The 23854-nt window shown below is 37.4% G+C and overlaps 1 protein-coding gene across 4 annotated transcripts in view; it reads right to left on the reverse strand.

The window, feature by feature from the left end:
* Positions 1-23854, reverse strand: part of Aff2 (ALF transcription elongation factor 2) — a 578922-nt gene that overhangs the window by 155094 nt on the left and 399974 nt on the right. For 2 of the 4 annotated variants that reach the window (XM_042268758.2, XM_042268757.2), the window contains exons 5-6: positions 7474-7510; positions 7149-7182 (exon numbers count right to left, since the gene is read on the reverse strand). In XM_042268758.2, coding sequence (XP_042124692.1) covers positions 7149-7182; positions 7474-7510 — 71 coding nt within the window. Of the gene's footprint in view, positions 1-7130; positions 7183-7473; positions 7511-23854 lie in introns of all 4 variants that reach the window. The other 2 variants (XM_042268755.2, XM_042268756.2) reach the window with 1 other exon arrangement.

Below are 23854 nucleotides of genomic sequence, written 5' to 3' on the forward strand. Positions count from 1 at the left end.
TGCATTTGGATTGTTGTCTACACCAATTGTCATCATAAAACCTACATCCAGTGACAGATGGAAGCAAAGCACTTGGCCATGATCCTAGAGTTTAGCCAAAGAGAGGAGGAAGGATCATAAGAGCAAGGGGGGTCAGAATCATGATAGGAAATACTGCAGAAATAGCTGACCCAAGCTAGTGGGAGCTCATGGATCTGGACTGACAGCTGGTAGCCTGCATGGGACCAAACTAGGCCCCCTGAATGTGGGTCAAAGTTGTGTGGCTTGATGTGTTTGTGGGCTCCCTGGCAATGGAACCAGGACTTATCCCAGGTACACAAACTGGCTTTTTAGAGCTCATTCTCTATAGTGTGGTGCCTTACTCAGCCTTGATGCAAGGAGGAGGATGCTGTGGGATAATGCTTTTGTACACTGGTTTAATAAAATGCTAATTGGCCAGGCAGGAAGTATAAGAGGTATACACAGACAAGGAGAATTCTGGGAAGAGGAAGGCTGAATCAGGAGACACCAGCCTGTTGCCCAGGGAGCAACATGTAATGGCATAGAGGTAAAGCCATAGAAAATGTGGCAATTTATAAATGAACAGAAATGGTCTCAGTTTAACTGTAGGAGATAGTCATTGGTAGGCCTGAGCTAATGGCTGAGCAGTTTTAATTAATATAAGCCTCTGTGTGTTTACTTGGGTCTGAGAGGTTACAGGACCAGAAATTTTGTAAGTGGCTGTGGAACTTTGATGCCGGGCGAGCACAGGAAAACTTCAGCTACAAGGTCTGGCCCCAACTTTGTGTGCCAGCCTGTGTTGACTACCCAAGGGAGGCCTTGCCCTCTCTGAGGAGGGGATGGGATGGGGGTAGGTGTGGGGGAGTGAGAGAAGGGGAGGGAGGCAGAACAGGAAATAGTATGTTAAAGGAAAGAAAACTTTTTTTAATTAAAAAAGAAAGAAAAATAAAAGAGTGAATGGGGAGGCCTAGCATGTACTAGATACTCCATAAGTATGAATTAGTTGAGTTAATGCTGTCTAAGTTTACTGAGACTATATGTTCCTTTAGAGAAAGATGGGCAGCATTTACCCTAAGTTAAAGTGCCTGGCCCAGAGATTTATACATGGTAGGGACTGAACACATATTTATTGAAAGAAATGAAAGTCTTAATGGGTGGATAGATGAGTGACTGAATGAATTTAGATATGGATGCAAATCAAATAGAAGAGGCACCCAATTTTTCCCAAATACAGAGAAAAAATCTTTTTTTCTAATTATAAGGGTCCTTCAAAATACATCTAAAATATTTGAATGCTAAGATAGTGTTGAACTTATTGAACAACATCACAAAAATCAAACATGATCTTTTAACTACATTAGGCGAGTAAATGATGTGTGATGGTGAAAGTAGAAATCTCCAGCTCCTTTTAAATGAGCCTCAGGTCTAAGTCTTGGCACCCATCAAGCCACAACAGCTTCAGCATGTCTTGATGTGAACCTTCCAAATGCCTATATTGTTTGTTGAAACATTAGCCAATAAAGAACCCTCAGTATAAAATCCTCTTAATGTCTGATTACTCCTCTTAAGGACCTCGTGTTGCTTCATTTCAAACTGTGAATTACCTTTAATTCACAGATTGAACAGACTGCCAAATTTTGTTTTCTCTGTTCCCAGGTGGCTGTCCTGATGCAGTGGAGAACTTGCGAAAATATATTAAGTGCTTTGGAAAAGTTGGCATGATGTGAGACATGGAGCATACAAGAGAGGTTAAAGGCAAAAGTATTGGCATGATTCTTTAGCTCAAAAATCAGAATGGCTGCAACTACTGAAAGTCATTGCAACTACCAGCTTTTTCAGGAAATTAAGTTGTTGGGTTAACTCAAAGTGATTATTAGCATTTCTGAATTTTAAGTACCAAATTCTGTATTTTGATTAAGGAATAACCTAAGAAAATAACATTTTCCTGCTATATCACATAGCCAGTTTGCTACCAAAATTACATCCAAGTAGCAGGCCAAACATCTACTTAGGAAAGAGTATCTGAAATTGCTAGATAATGTGGGTTATTGTTGTGCAACAAGACAGAGAAGTTCATAAATGGCAAATAAAATTCTCAAAGGAAACATTTTCGATGATGAAAGTTTTGACAGAAGGATGGCCATGCCTATAATGAATGTGAGGAATATTTTGTTGTTGTTAAATTGGTGAAAATTTATCTACAAAATAATGTTTTCTTTCTATCGGTTATAGCATTCTGGAAAACACAGTCTCATAAACTTGCTATTCTCTATGGTAATAAAATCTTTCTAACATTTAGAGGAAGTTTAGAGATGATGATAGTTGAGTTAAATAAAGCAATTTTTGTCCAGTTTTGCATCTTACAAAGCAGAGAGGTATGATTTCTTGTGGGGCCCATCCCTACCATCCAGCTCTCTCTCTCTCTCTCTCTCTCTCTCTCTCTCTCTCTCTCTCTCTCTCTCTCTCTCTCTCTCCTCTTCCAACATCTTCTTTTCCTTTATTTTTTTAAATTTTCTTTTTGACAGAGTCTCATTTGACCCAGGCTGGCCTCAAACTTCAAACACTTGATCCTCTTGTTTTTACACTCCAAGTTCTAGGATTAAAGGCATGTACCAACAAGCCTGGACAAAAGGCCACAATTGCAGTATCTAATTCCTGAAGCCATCAGGAATGTAAAATGGAAGTCTTGTGGGAAGTGAGAAAGATTTAAACACACAAGGTCCTTAGCCTACATTGTAAAAGGGAAGCCTTGTGGGAAGTGAGAAAAATTTAAACACACAAAGCTCTTAGCCTACATTGAAATTATTTTAACTGAAAACAGTATTACTTGAGTAGCCCTTTGTAGCCCAAATTTCCCTTTGAGATAAGGATGCATGGTTAATTTATCTTCCAAGTGGACTGCATAAGCTTTAGGGATAGAGATTGTATTATAGCTTCAGGATGACTGATAAGATCATCAGGACAGGTATGTGCAGTGGTATTTGCTCCTCCCCTGATCTTGGACTATATGGCCCAAAGGAGATGGTGTTTTCCACCATTGCTTGATCTTTATGTCTAAATTAGTTGCTGGCTCTGTCTCTGATCCTTAAGCAATGAAGATGAGTGTGGTGATATATTGTGTACCCTAATAAACTTGCCTGAGCATCAGAGGACAGAGCCAGCCACTAGATTAGACATAGAGGTCAGACAATGGTGGGAAGCATTGCCTCCTTTGGGCAGTATAGCCTAAGGTCATGGGTGGAGCAAGTACTACTACAGGTATGCTCAAAAGCACAATGGTCATTATTTGAGGTTTCTGCCCTTCATGTCGTAGCTTCCTTTCCTACTACCTAGAATTCCATGTATGCATTTGTTCATGCAAATAAGCATATTAACTACACATATGGAAACTGTGGCGGGACACAGTAAATCTGACTTCAAATAGCCTGTCATCAATTCTCTGGATTCATGCTTATTGTTTTCAAACACATAGTCAATACTTTAAGTAGAGGTACTAGTTTTATGGCAGGGAAAAAAAGCGTCATGATTACATCTGACTTTACATTGAAGGTTGTATGGAAACTATTCAGACATTCTCAATAGCATGCCTTAAAACCCAGAGTTGCTTAGATAAGAGGGTTTCTGGTTTCCAACTGGACAGAGTCCAAATGCTAATGACCAAGTTTAAGAAAGGAACTTAACATCTGGAGTTGCCATCTTCTCAACAGTGCTCATAAAACAACTTAGTTGAAAGGCTAACTGAATGGACACTTATGGGTTCATGGAAGCTTTCTAGAATTATTCTCAGGGCAATTGAATACATTTCATTTGTTGTTGTTGTTTTTAAATGCCTCACAAAGCTCAAATATAAAAAGGCAAGTAAGAATGTAGAGGCAAGTACTTGATGATTATATTATGATCAATTTATGAGGCCATTCAAAAAATATCCAATTTTTTTCCATTGGCCCTTAAGGGGTTCTTTAACAATCTACAAAGCAACATGATATCTTGTGTGTCCACTGAGAGCCTGAATCTAGTAAGTGATGTATACAGAATGAATATGATATTTGTATCCAAATATACAGATGTATATTACTGAAAAAAATAATTTGACCTTTTAACACTAATGCTTTTACCTATTTGAGGAACACAAGCCATTTATGGAGGAGATTAGAAACGATTATAATTAGGAGATTTGAGTAAGGGCATTTTAAAGATTATAATATAACTCAGACTCACAGAGGCTGAGGACTGGCAGTGGGGGCAGCTGACCGCTGGGATTTCAATCCTCTAGAAAGTATTAAAAATTAAAGTTAAACACACTTTTATTTTTATGTAGTTTAATTACTAAAGAGTATGCTTACATTTGCAGTCTTAAAAGCTTTTATGGGGTTACTCATATGTATATACACATTTGCTCATTAAGTTGCTGAATTTCCTTTTAGGGACTCTGTGTACTTTAAAATAAAGATAAATTACCATGTGGCTTAAACTTGCACATTTGACTTTTAGTGTTTTTCCCCAAATACCCTGACTGAGGTAGAGTAGAGTCTTCTAAATTCACCCAGTCAAATTTTCATGTCTCAATGGGAGGCAGTCGAAGTACTATATGTCAACAAAGTAGAGCAAAGGAGTAGGAAAATACCCATTTCTCTAGGACATCAGTTAAGTGCTGGGGTTTGCTCATGGAAAGAGCATCAAATGTCAAGAACAAATAGGGAGCCTGGGTAGTTGCTTGGTGCCCATGCATGCAATTCTTATAAACAATCCACACTTGAATGGAGGATTTGCAATTTGTCAAGCAGAGAAAGCAAACCAAGCTGAGCAAAATGAATAAATGATCTCAGCAATTAAGGGATCCTGTTTTCTAAGGCTCTAATCTCTCTCCACTGTACTAAGCAGTAGGGCGCATGCCATAGAAATTTGCTGGCCCTGAGTAGGCATTTCTCATAGACTTCCTGTCTTGGGAGTTACTTCTTACCATTTCAAATATTGGCAGTTGTTCTACACTCAGAATGTTCTTAATCACCTTCAGGATTACCCTGCAAAATGGAAAATCCTAGAAGTTGGCTTAAAAATATACCACAATAAAGTATGAGAAAATAATAATAATGACTGAGCTAATAAGAATTTAGAGGCTAAAATAAAAATGATTTTATTACAACTGTGACCTTTCTTGTTTTAAACCCATATCTTGCCAAAAGAAGGGAAGTATTACAATTACAGTCTGATGGACAATACTTGGAAGAGGTTCATTCATAAAACAGACTTAGTACCCTCAAGTCTTGTTGACTCTTTTTACAGAGAATTCTAGTCTTACCATTTGTACTATACCCTGTGCAGTAAAATGCTATTCTCTCAAATGCAGCCTCCAATTTTAAGTGACCCTTGGTGAGTTTCCTTGTGTTAGGTTTATACTACTAAAATATTTCAATATATGGCATATTTCACAATGGAATTCTAACACACATGCTTTAGGAGTAAGATCATTTTGCCATTAAAATACAATTTTATATTCTTCCTTGTTTGCAAACCTGCACTGTCTTTCCAAATTTGTTCTTATGTATCTTATTATTTTTAGTAGGAAAATGGTAATGTAGGAGTGCCAATTTGGAAATAAGATCTATGATTCATTCAGAACAAAAAGAACAGTTCATATAATGAATGTTCAGAGATGATTTTGATTTCTGCATTTCCATTAGTGTGGCCATTACATCAAAAACAAACAAACAAACAAACAAACAAAAATGATTTTCTTATTCCTCTTCCTTGTTTTGTCTTGTGCTTTAAAGTTGAGGACTCTTGGTTGTTAAAGTTGAGCTTTTCATTACAAGGTACTGGTCAGTTCCCAAAACAAGCAAGATGACAACAACAACAAGGATTAATGATCAGGTCAGGGCTTTGAGATTTAATTACTACACTGAAACAAGAATATGGAATGGAAGCACCATTGACTATATCAGTGTCTCAGTCTATTTGGAGTCATTCCCAGTTGTTTTATGCAGTTATTTATGATCTTCCAAAAGGTGAACAATTCATTTCAAGTGTTTCATTAGGCAACTTGTGTGTCATAAATTATTTCATTTTCAAAAATTTCAAGCACATACTATTATTTCCATTTTCTAATATTATAAAGGAAAGAAGTTATGACAGAAATACTCCATTGATATAATCTTGGGTAAATGGATATTAAAAAAATCCACAATAGTTAATCTGAGGAAATTGGTTTTCTATAAACCTCTCCTCTGGTTGATATTAATAAAAAATGGAGACAGTACAGAGTGAATTGTGGGGCTCTGACTTTAAACTTTGATTTGGTACCATGTCATCTTTTTCTTAGTCTTCCTGACTGTCCTTGTTTGGCTGTAACATACAGATGACAGATGATCTGCAAACAGTGGGGTCTTTGGCTAACTGGCTATTAAGCCACATTATCTTTCATGTCCATTCTTTGCCCTTCTTAGTAGCTGGAGCTGGCTATTGTTTAGCTACAGACATTGAAGTTACATGAAATTCAATACCTCATCAAGATGTGGAAAACCAATATCTAGACTTTTTTTCACTGAAGTCACAGTTGTTTTCAGGAATTGACCATGACTGTGTCTACATCATTAGAGAGTCAATTACTAATCACATTCATTTTTACTCTTCTTGCTAATCACAGGTACTTTAGTATAAATGATTGTATCTACTCAAAATATATATTTTTCATCCTTCCTTGGGAAATGACAGCACTAGGAGGTGGAACTTTGGAGAGAGAATTCTGTCATGGTGAGCCTTCATGAATGGAATCTGTGTCTTTACAAGAGCCACTGCAGAAGGAACTCTTGCCACTTCTACCATATGAGCTTAGAGTGAAAATACATCTGTCTCAGCAGATACCATTTCTACTGGTCACTTTACCTCTGACCTCCTAGAATCTAGAACTATTATAAACCCATGTCTCCTATTGATAAACTTCTCAGCTTATGGTATATATGTTACAGCAGCTGAAACATACTAAGGTAATGAGAATTTGATTAATCCCCACTAGTGTGAACCTGAGAGTAAAAGGTTCATAGTCTCAAAGAAGAAACCAACCACAAAAGAGAAGTAGCTCAGCACTGTGGTGCTGACTGTGCCAAAATGTCCAAAAGAGGCCAAATACTCACGATTTCAATGATACTGACTTTGTAGAAGCTCTGCTGGTTGGGTCATTCCACTCTGAATAGAAAGGACACAAACAATTACTTTTCATGCTTCTATTGTAAATGATAATTCAAAATTAAATTTCTTTCTAAACATGCAGCCCTCCTGGATAACTTCACAGCCTTCTGTCATAATGATAGATGAAAAAGAGGAACTAGAATGGTAAATCACCAAGTAACTCTTTGTTATCATTATTCTTTCATGTTTTAATGATATTGAGCAGAAAAGAGGGAAAAGTAAGGGAAGTGAGAATATGGATGACTGGCATAAGAAGGAATTGAAAAAAGAAAAAGAAAAACTCCTTACTTTGTAAGGTAAATCCTGGAGTCAGATGCTGAGATTCCTGTAAGGAAGAACATACAATACAGGCATCACTAAAATGGTATGGGGGTGAGGAGAGTTATCTGATATTGCTGAGGATATAATGCTTGTAAATAAGAAATCACTGTTAACAATTATATTAGTTAAACTTCTGTGTGTAACTGTATTTGTACCTACTAACAAAGGCTGCTGACACAAAATAAAAAAAAAGTCACCTTATAATTGAAAATAAGGATCATGTCTATTTGGACCTGTGTCCCACATGAGAACAAATGATCCATATGTACAAAATTCAAGTGTATAATTTATCACTTAGCTAGGCAATGATGCCTCTAAGAAAATCAAGGGTACTTGGTTCAACTAAACATATGATCATGGTTTTGGTAAAAGTGTAAACATGATTGTAATTAATAAATATGTTAAGTTTCTCCCTTGGTTAAAAAAAATTAAATGTGCAAGTTTTAACTTAATTCAACCAAGGTATTCATAAAACTTTATTACAAGCCTGTTGAGGTATAGGAAGTAATTTGAAATGTTAGTAGACTATATTATTTAAAGGATTTAGATTTTATTTGAAAATCACCCTTCACAAAATTCCTTCACTGTTTTGAGAAACCTAGATTTGCACTTATGAGTCTTGCTCAGAGTGTGGCACACCTGTGCAGATTTTGAGAAATTTGGCAGGAAAAAGCATTATAGTAATGCTCAGGAGTCGTTTGAAAGAGAATGTCCCCTATGGTCTCTGACACTTAGTTGGTGGTGCTGCTTAGGGAAGGTTTAGGAGGTCTGTGGACTTGCTGAAGGAAATATGTTACTGGGGGTGGATTTTGAGGTTTCAAGTCCATGTACTTTTACCTGTTCACTCTTTAAGGTTGGAAATAAGAGCTCTCTCATCATTCATACCTTCCTGCTGCCATACTTCCTTGCCATAATGGTGATGTATTTTTATTCCTCTGGAACCATAAGCCCAACTACACCCTTCCTTCTGTAAGTTGCCTTGGTCATGATATTTTATCACAGAAATAGAAAAGTAACAAATATATAAGGCATACACAGTAGTGGGGACTCAGTAGAGAACTTTAAGGACTACAGAATAAAATCAGCAGCAGTTAACTCAAGCAAAGTCCTGGGTTCCATCACTATCACTACAAAGAAAGTAAATATAAAATTGGCTTTATCAGAGTCATTGTTATTCAATAGGGTAAATCATATACTACAGAGAAGGAAAAAGATCACAGCATAATTTTTATGTAAAAAAAAGAAAAGAAACATAGGATTGGGCTGTACTTTATCTTATCAATCTATTTATTGTACCTGTTTCATAAGAAGTTTGACTTTTGTGATAATCACTACTGAAAACTACAATTAACTTGGCCACTAGTAGGAAATCCCTCTCAGCTAAAGATTATCAGTAGTTCATGCATAAAGTTTACTGCTCAAAGGCTTCTAAAACTGATAGAGACCTGCCTTTTAAATATTTTTGTTTGGTGCTGTAAACCTTGACAAAACCCCATGGGTTAGGAAGACTATTGGCCCTAGGAGGGGGCTTACTATTATTTAGTTAAATTGATATAACACCAAATTCGATTCTAAATATTTATGATTATACACACAAACAAATGCCACCCCCACTCATCTTTAATTATTGAAACTTATATTTGCAATGAATGGAGGTGCATAGTGTCATGGCTGCCCAAGGTGTTGAGAATAAGTGACAGTTGCATATTCAGCCTTAAACAATACATTTATGCCACCCTCTCAAAGGTACATGGAACACTGCAGAAGAGAATGAAATACTGTAAGAGCCAGAAGATAGGGAGAAAGACTGTGAAATGCTATCTTCAAGACACAACACAGTCATTGCAAACACAATCTCACATCAGCTATGGTTGCCTGCACTGGCCTGCACAAGACAGGTCTTTCAAAAGCCAATTGTGGATTGGGGAAGGTCTCATGGAACCTTATATTCCCTGCTGAAGTATTGGCAACTGATGGATTCTAGGGGAGGGATAGTCATTGCCTTCACTTGTGAACCAAACAATGAACCAACAAGGATCCAAGGAATAACTCTTAGACCTGTGACTACATATTGATTTTTGGTTATGATCACTGGGTCACAAACAGAAAAGGCATGAATGTGGGAAAAGAATCTGTAGGGAGGAGAGTGCATTTAACAGATGTGAAAGGAAGATAAGAAAGTTGAGGACTGGTGAGAGTAAGCACATTGTACTATATACACATATACATGAAATTGTCAAAAGCCACATCCACCCCCACTAGGAAGTCTCCCCTTCTCCAAGACCCCCAGCAGACCCTGCAATCTCCATGCCCTGCCCCCATGCTCATCCGCCCGAGACCCCAGCCACTTCCTGAGACTTAGAGACTGGCCCCAGCTCCCATCCTGCCCTGGACCTCCCATCTGGACAAGAGGTGAGTGCCTGGGCTCACCCTAGATCCCATCCCTAGGCACCAGCCATTCTAGGGAAGACCTACCCAACTTGGCCCCAGGTTCTGGCCATCAGGCAGGATCCCTTCCACCCCCACCTGGAAGGCTCCCCTTTCCAAGACCCCCAGCAGACCCTGCAATCTCCATGCCCTGCCCCCATGCCCATCATCCCCCGAGACCCCAGCCACTTTCTGAGACTTAGAGACTGGACCCCAGCTCCCATCCTGCCCCAAACTTCTCATTTGGACAAGAGCTCCCATCCTGCCCCAGACCTCCCATCTGGACAAGAGCTCACATCCCACCCTGGAGCTCCCATCTGGACAAGAGAGAGAGACTTCCTGAATCTGTCAGGTCTGTCTGGACCAAGTGCACTGATAAGAGCAAGAACAAAACCACAAGGAGATGGGCAGACGTCAAGGCAGAAGTACATACAACAAAATGAAGAGCAATACAGCATCGCTAGAACCTAGCCCTCCTCCAACATCTAGACCTGAACATCAAAAAATGGAAGAAGCAGAAGAAACCAGCCTTATGAATAACATCATGAAGAAGGTAGCAGCTTATATAGAAGGAATCACAAATGCAATTGAGGAAAAGACAAACAAAAAATGGGAAGAACGCTATATAAAAAAAAAAAAACTAGAGGAAAAGACAAATAAAGCAGAAGAAAACAATAAAGCCCTGGAAGAAAACAATAAAGCCCTGAAAGAAAATCATGAAAAAGCAATGAAACAGTTAATGGAAACAGTCCAAGACCTAAAAAGGGAAATAGAAAAAATGAAGAAGACAGAAACAGAGGGAATGCTGGAAATAGAAAATCTGAGTAAACAAATGGGAACTTCAGATGCAAGTATAACCAACAGAATGCAAGAGATGGAAGAGAAGATCTCTGGTATTAAAGATAGGGTAGAAGAAATAGATTCATCAGTCAAAGAAAACACTAAAGCCAACAATGTCATGACCCAAAATGTCCAAGAAATTTGGGACACCATGAAAAGACCAAACCTATGAATAATAGGGATAGAGGAAAGAGAATACCAACTCAAAGGCATAGAAAATATATTCAATAAGATCATAGAAGAAAACTTTCCCAACTTAAAGAAGGAAGTGCCTATGAAGATACAAGAAGCCTATAGAACACCAAACAGACTAGACCCCTCAAAAAAGTCCCCTTGCACATAATAATTAAACAACTAAACGTACAGAATAAATAAAGAATATTAAGAGCAGCAAAGGAAAAAGGCCAAGGAAAATTCCAACCTAAGGAAGTCAGACACACCCTCATAAACACAGGCAATAGGTAAAGCCACAGCAGTAAACCCCAAAGAAGAGAAGTATACATACACTACCACCAAAAAATAACAGGAGTGAACAATCACTTGTTATTAATATCCTTTAATATCAATGGACTTAATTCACCTATAAAAAGACACAGGCTTACAAAATGGATATGAAAGCAGGACCCATCTTTCTGCTGCATATAAGAAACACATCTCAAATTCAAAGATAGACACTACCTAAGAATAAAAGGCTGGGAAAAGACTTTCCAATCAAACGGTCTTAAGAAACAAGTGGGTGTAGCCATCCTTATATCCGGCAAAACAGACTTCAAACTAAAATCAATCAAAAGGGATCAAGAAGGGCATTACATACTCATCACAGGAAAGATCCACCAAGACGAAGTTTCAATTCTGAACATTTATGCCCCAAACACAAGGGCACCTACATATGTAAAAGAAATATTAGTAAACCTTAAACCACAGCTAAAACCCCACACATTAATAGTGGGAGACTTCAACACCCCACTTTCACCACTGGACAGAACTCCCAAATTGAAACTTAACAAAGAAATAAAGGACTTAACTGATATTATGACTCAAATGGACTTAATCAATATCTACAGAACATTTCATCCTAACAAAAAAGAAAATACCTTCTTCTCAGCACCCCATGGAACCTACTCTAAAATCAACCACATACTTGGCCACAAAGCGAATCTCAACAGATACAAAACAATTGGAATAACCTCCTGCATTCTATCACACCACCATGGTTTAAAGTTAGATTTCAACAACAAAAACTAGAGAAAACCTACAATCTCATGGAAACTGAATAATGCTCAACTGAATGACCAATGGGTAAAGGAAGAAAAAAAGAAAGAAATTAAAGACTTCCTAGAGATCAATGAAAATGAAGACACCACATACCCAAACTAATGGGACACTATGAAAGCACTATGAAATTCATAGCACTAAATGTCCACATAAAGAAGTTGGAGAAATCTCATACTAGCGACTTAACAGCACACCTGAAAGCTCTAAAACAAGAAGAAGCAAAATCTCCCAGGAAGAATAGACGCCAGGAAATTATCAAAGTGAGAGATGAAATCAATAAAATAGAAACTAAGAGAACAATACAAAAAATTAATGAAACAAAGAGTTGGTTCTTTGAGAAAATCAAGATAGACAAGCCCTTATCCAAACTAACCAAAAGAAAGAGAGACAGCATTCAAATTAATAAAATCAGAAATGACAAGGGGGACATAACAAGAGACATTGAGGAAATCCAGAGAATCATCAGGTCATACTTCAAAAACTTCTCCACAAAACTGGAAAATCTAAAAGAAATGGATAATTTTCTGGAGAGGTACCACATTACTAAGTTAAATCAAGACCATATAAACTATTTAAATAGTCCAGTAACCCCTAAGGAAATAGAAAGTCATTAAAAGTCTCCCAACCAAAAAAGCCCAGGACCAGACAGTTTTGGCACAGAATTCTACCAGATCTTCAAAGAAGAGTTGATAACAATACTCTTTACATTGTTCCACACAATAGAAACAGAAGAACATAACCAAACTCCTTCTATGAGGCTACAATTACCCACCGCCAAGCCAAGCCAAGCCAAGCCAAGCAGTTTTTAATGGATTCTTGTCACGTTGGGTGCCAAATGTAGAAGTAACCATCTTATTCAATAAGAAACACAGAACCAATGCAAAGAAGAAAGCCAAGAGGTCAGAGCAATTGCTAAGAGCTAAAAACCTTACCCTTCCTCGTGTGGTAGTCCTACCTCTCGAAAAGAGAGCTACTTCCTGTGTGTTTGTCTTTATAAAGACTTTCTGTTCTGCCTTCTTGTTGGTTATAAACCCAACCACATGACCGCCTCATCACTGCCTGTCTGTACAGTCCTCCAGGTCTTCTATGGTTGGTATTGAGATTAAAGGCATGTATTTCCAATGCTGGCTGTATCCTTGAACACACAGAGATCTACCTAGCTCTGCCTACCAAGTGCTGGGATTAAAGGCATGCACCACCACCACCCAGCCAGCTTCTGTGATGGCTTGCTATTAGCTCTGACCCCTGGACAACTTTATTAACATACAAATCACATTTTAGTACAAATAAAATATTACCATATCACCCTTTACAATAGCCACAAATGATATAAAATACCGTGGGTTAACACTAACCAAGCAATTGAAGGACCTATATGACAAGAACTTTAAGTCCCTGAAAAAAGAAATTGAAGATGATATCAAAAAAAATGGAAAGATCTCCCATGCTCATGGATAGGCAGGATTAACATAGTAAAAATGGCAATCTTACCAAAAGCAATCTACAGATTCAATGCAATCCCCATCAAAATACCAACACAATACTTTACAGACCTGGAAAGAATAATACTCAACTTCATATGGAAAAAACAAAAACCCCAGGATAGCCAAAAGAATCCTGTACAATAAAACAACCTCTGGAGGCATCACAATCCCTGACTTCCAGCTCTACTATAGAGCTACAGTAATAAAAACAGCTTGGTACTGGCATAAAAACCGACATGTGGACCAATGGAATCGAATTGAAGACCATGACATTAATCCGCACACCTATGAACATATAATTTTTGACAACGAAGCCAAAAGTGTACAATGGAAAAAAGAAAGCATCTTCAACAAATAGTGCTGGCATAACTGGATATCAATGAGTAGAAACATATAATTTTTGACAAAGAAGCCAAAACTCTACAATGAAAAAAAGAAAGCATCTTCAACAAATGGTGCTGGCATAACTGGATGTCAATGTGTAGAAGGCTGCAAATAGAATGATATCTGTCACCATGCACAAAACTTAGGTCCAAGTGGATCAAAGACCTCAACATAAATCCAGCTACTCTGTACCTGCTATAAGAGAAAGGAGGAAGTAGTCTTGAACGCATTGGCATAGGAGATCACTTCCTAAATATAACACCAGTAGCATAGACACTGAGAGAAACAATCAATCAGTGGGACCTCTTGAAACTGAGAAGCTTTTGTAGAGCAAAGGATATGGTCAACAAGGCAAAGCGACAGCCTACAGAGTTGGAAAAGGTCTACACCAACCCCACATCTGACAGAGGACTGATATCCAGAATACATAAGGAACTCAAGAAATTAGACATCAAAATGCCCAACAGTCCAATTAAAAAATGGGCTATAAAACTAAACAGAATTCTTAACAGAGGAAACTCAAATGGCTGAAAGACGTTTAAGGAATTGCTCAACATCCCTAATTATCAGGGAAATGCAAATCAAAACAATTCTTAGATACCACCTTATGCCTGTCAGAATGGCTAAGATCAAAAACACTGAAGACACCTTATGCTGGAGAGGATGTGGAGCTAGGGAACCTCTCCTCCACTGCTGGTGGGAATGCAAGCTTGTACAGCCACTTTGGAAATCAATATGGTGCTTTCTTAGAAAATTGAGAATCAATCTCCCTCAAGATCCAGCTATACCACTCTTGGGCATATACCCAAGAAATGCTCAATCATACCACAAGAGCACTTGCTCAGCTATGTTCATATCAGCATTGTTTGTAATAGCCAGAACCTGGAAACAATTTAGATGCCCTTCAACTGAAGAATGGATAAATAAAATGTGGTACATATACACAATGGAATACTACTCAGGATAGAAAAACAATGACATCATGAGGTTTGCAGGAAAATGTATGGATCTAGAAAAAAAACATCCTGAGTGAGGTAACCCAGACTCAGAAAGACAAACATGGTATGTACTCACTCATAGGAGGATACTAGATGTAAAACAAAGATGACTAGACTGCTACTCACAACTCCAGGGAGGCTGCCTAGAAAACAGGACCCCAAGAAAGACACAGGGATCACCCAATGACAGAGAAATGGATGAGATCTACATGAACAACATGGACATGAGTGGAGGTAATGAAGGGCAAGGATTCAGAGAAAGAGAGCTTAGGAGAGCGGAAGATCCCAGCTGGATCAAGAACAGTGAGGGAGAACAAGAAATAAAAGACCATGATAAACGAAGACCACATGAGACTAGGAAGAAGCAAAGTGCTAGAGAGGCCCACAGAAATCCACAAGGATACCCCCACAATAGACTACTGGCAATGGTCGAGAGATAGCCCGAACTGACCTACTCTGATGATAGGATGGCCAAACGCCCTAATTGTCATTCTAGAAACCCCAATCAATGATTGAGGGAACCGGGTGTAGATATCCTTGGCCAGGCCCGAGATTGAGTTACAGGAGTCCAATTGGCAAAAAAAGGAGGGTTTGTATGAGCAAGAATTGTTGAGACCAAGGTTGGATAAAGCACAGGGACAAATAGCCAAACGAATGGAAACACATGAACTATGAACCAATAGCTGAGGAGCCCCCAACTGGGTCAGGCCCTCTGGATAAGTGAGATTGTTGATTAGCTTAATCTGTCTGAGAGGCATACAGGCAGTGGGACCGGGTCCTGTACTCAGTGCATGAGCTGGCTGTTCAAAACCAGGGGCTTATACAGGGACACTTGTCTCAGCCTGGGAGGAAGGGACTGGACCTGACTGGACTGAGTTTACCAGGTTGAACTCAATCCTCAGGGGAGTCTTTGCCCTGGAGGAGATGGGAATGGGGGGTGGCCTGGGGGGAAGGCGGGGGTGGTTGTGAGGGGTGGAGAACAAGGGAATCCATGACTGATATGTAAAATTAATTAAATTATAAAATAAAAAAAGAAATTGTCAAAAGGCAATTTATCCATTAGAAAGGAAAAAATAATAGAACAAAGAGCTAGAAATTGTGTTACTGTGTACTGATCATGGTTTTTTTTTCATTACATTTTAATACATATATACCATTGTATCTTTCTCATATTTACCTCCTCACCACTGTCTTTTGTCTCTCTGTCACTAGAGCACTAACTGCCTTTTGATGAAAGGTCTCTAAAATGTTGAGCAATCAGATCTTATCCTTTAGGAAATTATAGATGGCAAGGAAGGGAATTTGTTTATAGAGGTCATATCACTGGTAAGGATCAATGACATATGAAAATTAACAGGGAAAGTGGCATAGCAAAGTCAGAACTTAAAGTAAGCACACAAGTCTATGGCCATTTAATGGGGAGGAAAACATTCTTCTTATCTGTCTTGTTATCCCTTGAGGACACAGTTATAGCATACTGTACTATTACAGCACAATACAATAATTGATGCTGATAATAGTATCAAAGTTATGAAGAAACACTAAAGAATGTTTAATATAACCTTCTAAAGATGGCAGAAAAAATTAATTATACTTCAAAATAATTTCCAACAAGTGGATTCTCTGAAATTATACGAGAATTTCAATTATCAAGAATTGCTTTCTTAGATATACAAAAATGAATTGCTAACAATTTGCTTCAGCTTAAGTTTAAACAATTATTTCTATCTATTCTTTCTCTAAAGGTTTTTATTACAAAGATGCAGGGCAAGTATAGACTTGTATACCTTCAGGAAATTAAACACAGATTCCAAAGTCAATCAAAACAAATATCTGATAGGAGAATAAAACACACAGTCCTTGTATTTGTTGTGTCAACTTGTTTTTAAAATGGTCTTTATACTCAATTATTTGTTTCAGTGCACCAATGTAGTGATTCGTGAATCAAATAGGAGAATGAAGTCATTCTGTAATTTAATATAATTGATGTTACACATATTCTTGACATTGATTTTAATGCTAATCTGGATAAATCATTTTTAGACTAGTTATACAAATAAAATACTTTTATATGCTGCCAAACTCACTGTACATAAATATACAACCATAAATGTATATATCATGGTTCAGGGAAAAAAAATCTATGTTCATGCAATAATTGTTATTTCATGTGGTATTAATAAAATGTCACCAGACATGAAACTCAGTATTTCTTGCATAGAAATATCATATACACCAGTTCATAATGAGGCCAATCTATATTTGCAAATTCATGTAAGGCTCTTTTAAATAACCACCAGAATGACAATCACATGATCAGATGTACCTAGATTTTAGAGTGTCAGCTAATTTTTCCCTTAAAGGGCTATATAATAAATATTACAGGTTTTTTGAAAACTATGGTCTTAGTCATCATCCCTCAGCTCTGCCATTATAGTGTAAATGGCTGTTCCTGTGTTCCAAAAATGATTGATTCATATAAATATTACTAACAATAATGTGTTATTTTTCTTTTGATTTTATTTAGCATTTTAAGATGCAAAGACCCAAGGAATCCAGTGCCATCTTTGTTCTAGAGTCAACTTGCCTGTCCCAACCTACTACCAAGGATATTGTTGCTCTCTTGGTTCTACTTAGAATAAGTTTATTCCCTTCTTTTTGGGGATTTACATTCCCTATATGAAATGGAGTAGTTTAAGTTTGTGATTGGTAAGCAAACTTAAACTGAGAATTTTTAACTGTGTTTGTCTTTGTAAGTTTACAGATTCATAAATCACTTGAAAAATTACACACAGGGAGAGAAAGAGAGAGAGAGGAAAGAGAGAGAGAAAGAGAGAGAGAGAGAGAGAGAGAGAGAGAGAGAGAGAGAGAGAGAGAGAGAGAGAGAAATTCCTGCTAGACTGACCCAGGAAGCTGAGGCATAGGAAGGCTCTTTGTCCCATGCCCTTTCCAATCCTCTGAAGCACCTTTCTTAATGACTATGCTCCTCAGTTTTCTTCTCTGTAAATTACACATGATCAAATTATCAGCATCTCTGGGTTGTAGTGAGGGTTGAATTATTTATTCTATATGAAGTACTTACAATGAGTTGAGACTACAGAAAAGGATCGAAAGCCCAGTATAACCTGTTGGGAATGGGAGCATGGGTGGAAGAAGGAATGTCACATACATAGAGTTTATATTCTTCTTGACAAAAATAGCCATTTGGGCAAGAAACTGCTCTTGTCTGGACTGCTTGAGAAAATGTATCAACTGGACATGCAGAACCCATGAAAAAGTGATCACTTAACTTTTCAAGGCAAAATGGTGCTTCAGATTCCTGCTTCACAGAAGAAACTGCCAGACATTCTACAGGACACAGAGAAAAGTGACAGAGACTCTAGGCCTATATGGCTGAACTTTGAATGACCATACAGGCAGCCAGCTGTCATTCTAGATTTTTGGAAGTTGCTTATAATGAATGCACTTCCTGTTTACTTAGGTATTGTTATATCCTTCTGGGGTCTTTGATGTAGTTGAAGACTAGTTAGTTATAATTATGGTTTTTCATGGTTATGATAAGAGATAAGGTAGATATGAAATCTTAGATTCACAAATATACGATAAATAAAATATTTTCTTTGAATTTGCCAAATATAAATAGACTAGATATTGTAACCGCAATTCTTGTTTGTTATATGTAATTTTACTATGTTAAAGTTAAAACCTTCCTTTTTAGTTAAACAGAAAAATGGAAATTTCCTGGGATAATGCTTTTGTACACTGGTTTAATAAAATGCTGATTGGCCAGTAGCAAGCAGGAAGTATAGGCAGGATAAGCAGACAAGGACAATTCTGGAAGAGAAAGTCTGAGTCAGGAGATGCAAGCCTATCATCCAAGGAGCAACATGTAATGGCACACAGGTAAATATACAGAACATGTGCTAATGTATAGATTAACAGAAATGGACTGAGTTTAAATGTAAGAGCTAGTCAGTGGTAGGCCTGAACTAATGGCCAAGCAGTTATAAATGTTATAAGCCTCTGTGTGTTTACTTGGGTCTGAGTGGCTGCAGACTGGGTGGGACAGGAAAACTTCCAGCTACAGTTGTGGTGTCTTTTCACAGCAATAGAAACACTAAGACAATTCTTAACTTTAAATACACTTTGTGCTTTTAGTAAAACATTTATGAATCAGTAGATCATGATATGATGGAGGAAGGAAGGATAGAAGGAAGAATATTATTTTAGATAATTTTGTTAGAATAGCCACATCTTTTCTTCTCTTTAATTGAAAATAGGTTCTTTTCTCATTCTATATATCTTGATTATGTATTTTCCTCCCTCTACTCCTCCTAGTTCCTGAACACCTTCCTTCCCATCTATATCCATTCTCTTTCTGTCTCTCATTAGAAAAAAAAAACAGGATTCTATGAGATAACAAACAACGATGACAAAATAAAACATAATAAGATCAAAACCCAAAACCAAAAACCCCATATCACATTTAAATTGGACAAGGCAAACCAACAGAAGAAAAAGGTCCCACGAGAAGGCACAATAATCAGAGACCTATTCATTAACACACTCAGAAGTTTCATAAAAACACTAGACTGAAAGCTACAATATATACACAGAGGACCTGGCTTGCTGTTTCAGTCTCTGTGAGTTCATGTGAGCTTTGCTCAGTTGATTTAAATAGCTTTGCTCTTTGGGTGTCCTCCATCCTCTCTGACTCTTGCACCCTTTCTGCCTCTTCTTCTGTAGGGCTCCCTGAGGATAAATATTTGATAGGGACATCCTATTTACAGCTGAGTGCTCCAAGGTCTCTCTCTGCATAATATCTGAGAATAGCAATGTCTTTTATGGCACATTAAAAAAAAACTGATGGTGATAAATTGTTACTGGAAGCTGTAAAGTAGCTATACTCAGGGTTTGACAATACAATTGTAGAAAAAAAAATTCTGCCTGTGTGGTATCTTGGTTTTTAAGGATCAGTCTACATGTAAGCAAGGATTTGGGAGGTGACATAGAAAAATGAAAACTTAGTTACCAAAATGAAGAATATAGCTTTTCTTAAATTCAAACCTATTGGTCAAGTGGTGGATTATCCAGTCTTCTTTAGGAGATGATTGTATCCTATGATTCCTTAGCTCGGGGCACAATTACCTTGGACAGAGTTGAGGCTCAGGTACTGAGATATGCCTGGTGATATCTGCGCATATGTTGTTTCAAAGACTCTTTTTAAATAAAATTAAGTTTTGATACCATTATGAAGGCAACAGAAAATTAAGATTTCTTTAAGGCACTAGAAGACTGATGATATTTTACCTATCACAAATCCAAATAGAATATTAGTATAATGAAAGTAAAGGAGAATAAGGGAATAGAACTAACCTGTTCTGAGACAGAAAATGTGTTCTGGTTGGAGATTCCAGGAATGTGTATGTCAATGAGAGAAGCAGGTTCCAAATGGGTCATGCTTTGATGAGGAAAAGGAGACTACTTAGAAAATTAGTTCCCTTCCTGGCACAAAATGTAGAGGATTCATTAAAAAATTACTATGCTTCTTGGCCTTAGTTAAAATCAAGTGTAAAAACTACTTAAGAATATTGACTTAATTGGTCTCTTTTTAGCAGAACTTAGCATCATTTGGTCCAATACTCTTTTTCACTAGTTCTTGAAGCCTATCTAAAATACAAAAGGCCATTCAGCTTCTATCTGTGTATATGTTGCCCGTGACAGAGGAGGGGGCAGAGATCATCACTGCTTGAAACAGCACATCTAGGTCATGCAGAGACAGCTGGATCAGAATCTTCCCTCTTGGTTGTGAAGCAACTATCACAAAAACTTCTACCTGGGGATAATAATTTGGAGGCACGTGCAGCACATATCTCTCTGCTTTAGCTCATTTACCTATTGGAAACTTTCAACTTTTCTTTTGCAGTTCTAGCCTTGAATTCTGTCACTATCTTGGATGCTTCCAAGGCAGGACTCCCGACTGCCCTGGGCTTTTCAATCTCTTAGTATCCTGTTCCAGGTATGATATGATAGCTCTGGGAAGTGTAGCACATCACCAGCTGCAATCTGGATGCTCTAATATTCCTCTTCTATTGACGCAGCCTAACAAGTAGTGACAAGATGATGTACATGCTCTTTATTTTTTTTCTTCAGAGATGAGGCACCTAAACAGTATTCCTTCATTCACAAAGAAGGTTACTATGAAATTGCTGCCTTGGTTCTTCCATGCCAATCATACAGTGTATTTGTAAGTTCACAGCTTCAAGCAGAAAAAGCCCTGCAGTCTTCCACCCCTCTGTTATCAGGAAGCACACCTTGTAGGCTCTTTCAAACAGTCTTTGAAAAAGAAATGCTGTTCAGATCTTGCTCAAGTCTTAGGGCTCATTGCCAACATGCTATACCCTAAGAGCAAGGATAATTAAATCATATGCTCATAATCCTAGCAACAGAGAGATGACAAATTTTGTAAAGCAAGAGAGAGTCAGCATGTGTAAGGTTTGCCAAACATTTTCATATATAAACACTAAATATAAAAATCAATGTAATGATGGAAATAAAGAATGGTGTTGGGGAGGGGGTACAAGGATCAAAGTTAGTAAATGTCTTTTTTAATGAATATGTTACATAAGTTTTCTTTTCAGTTTTTACAGGTAACATAATTAGTTATTTCAAAGGTAATATTAGTAAGAACTATCAGGTAGCACTAAAACATGTTTTTTTCCTCCCATAATTACCCAGTTCAAAAAGACCCTTTGATGTATGAATAGCTGTAATGCAAGGAGATACTTCACAGCTTCATTCACAGTAGCTCTGCTGAAGCAGAATTTGTATGTATTATTCTGACAAGTGCTGACACATAGAACTTTCCCCAGCACTATTTAAAATGGGGGCTGTAAGTACATTAAACATGTGCACAAGATTTAGAAGGGATGCTTAACCTATTTAAAAATAAGCTGTTTCCAAGTGTTTTTGACTTGGGAATTTATACCCAGTTGATAACATTCATGACAAATGCTGCTTATGTATTCATCAAAACTTACCCCAAATTAACTCTATGTGATAAGAGTTTAAAGAAGAATTCTAATTACTTGATGCTTCTACAATACTAACTGATCTGTTTAAAATGTATGTGGTTTTCCTGATTAGAGATGGTCTCTAAAATATAATCATTTAAATTATTCAAGAAGATAGCAGAAATGAGGAGGTATTGTCGAAGTGTACAATATTTTTGTTAGGAGAAAGAAGTTGTGAAGTTCATTTTACAGAATAGTAACATGTTATTAACAATATAGAGTAAACCTGAACATTGTTAATGTAGTATATGAGATGGTGGCTATTTTGTTAACTTGTTCTAATTATCCCACAATGCAAATGAGTTGCACATCATTGTACTCTATCGCACACACACACACACACACACACACACACACACACACACACACACACACACAGGCTTTATTTGCCAAATGAAAATAAACAAATAAATAGTAGTTCATATTTCCCAAGTCGGTTAAGGGGTAATAAGCCCTATCCTGGAAGAAAAGTGTTACCTCTTTTCATCAAATGGGATAATCAGAGGCATATTGTTTCCCTTTTTTGCATTGTTTCCAGGGATGCCTTTTGAGTTATTTAAAGGTGTTTCAGGCATTGCAAATCACTTTTCACAGGTACACCATTTCACACAGGTATTCTTCTGTATTTACTCCATATGCTATGAATCAGATTATCTTGAATTACTAATGGAATATGCCACCTTGTTGGACAATCCACAAAGAAGTGCATATACCATGGCATTTTCAATTTGAGCCAATTCTTTATATTAGAAAAAGTGAAATTTCATGAAACAGCTCACTGAGTCTATGCTACTACAGACACATTTGGTTACAGTGGGGGCAACGTAGTTCAAATATAATTTCCTGAAAGGATACCTTTGGTAAGAAACTTCAGAGCAAACTCCTTCACTTCTGAAAATAAGTTAGACAAATAACATGTCAAGCTCACAGAAGACTTTCCATTATTGTTCATTTTATTAACCATTGAAAAATATGAATCTGTTGTTCTCTTCTTGCTACTCCTGAGATAAGAACACAGATGCATGCTTATGCAAGAATATATTTATTGTTTGCCAATTCAGCACCTAGACATGAGAACCTGCTCAGAAAATGTCATTTTTTTTTGCAACTGGATCTAATGCTGAGTAGTTGTGCTCAACACCAAGCATCACTTTCTCTTAAAAAAAAAATTACATGCGTGCATTTAAGATTGGCTTGGACCTCACTAAGCTCTTCTTTATTTTTGGATTCCTTTGCTTCTCCTGGAGAGAGAGAGAGAGAGAGAGAGAGAGAGAGAGAGAGAGAGAGAGAGAGAGAGAGAAAACAGGTAGTCATATATCTATTAGACCCCTAAAGTAATCAATGCTCTGAGAAAAGAGCTTGTTTACTTAACATTTCATGCTTAGTTGGAATTGAATGCTGGTAGCCATTTCCAAAGACACACTAAACTAAGTATGCCTCCCCTTTGTAAAGTAGAGGACATGGTTAATGAAAAAATAGAGCTAAGTAATGATGTTTTACTTATTAGTACTTGAGAAAGAATAGATTTCACAAGCGATAGAGCATTCTATGCCATTCTGACAATTTGCAGACAAATCATAACGTCATGTCAAGACTTTAAAGTTACGTATAGGGAACATCACAAAACACCCAATTTTCTACTGCACTATACATATATTATTTCTTTAATGGGACTCCAACAAATCTGGATAATTTGTGGTCACTCTGCTTTGCCCAATTTAAGACATGGAAGCTGAGTACCCTGTAGGCAGAGTGAGAGATGGTGTTGTCTGCTCTTATAGGTTCTGCAAACCTCAATTGTATTCCACACTGTCAGAGAAGTTTACCTTTCTAGTAACTAGTCATAAGCCTTGTCTTCTACAGCTTT

This window comes from Peromyscus maniculatus, chromosome X (assembly GCF_049852395.1).
Source record: "Peromyscus maniculatus bairdii isolate BWxNUB_F1_BW_parent chromosome X, HU_Pman_BW_mat_3.1, whole genome shotgun sequence".
NCBI lineage: Eukaryota > Metazoa > Chordata > Mammalia > Rodentia > Cricetidae > Peromyscus > Peromyscus maniculatus.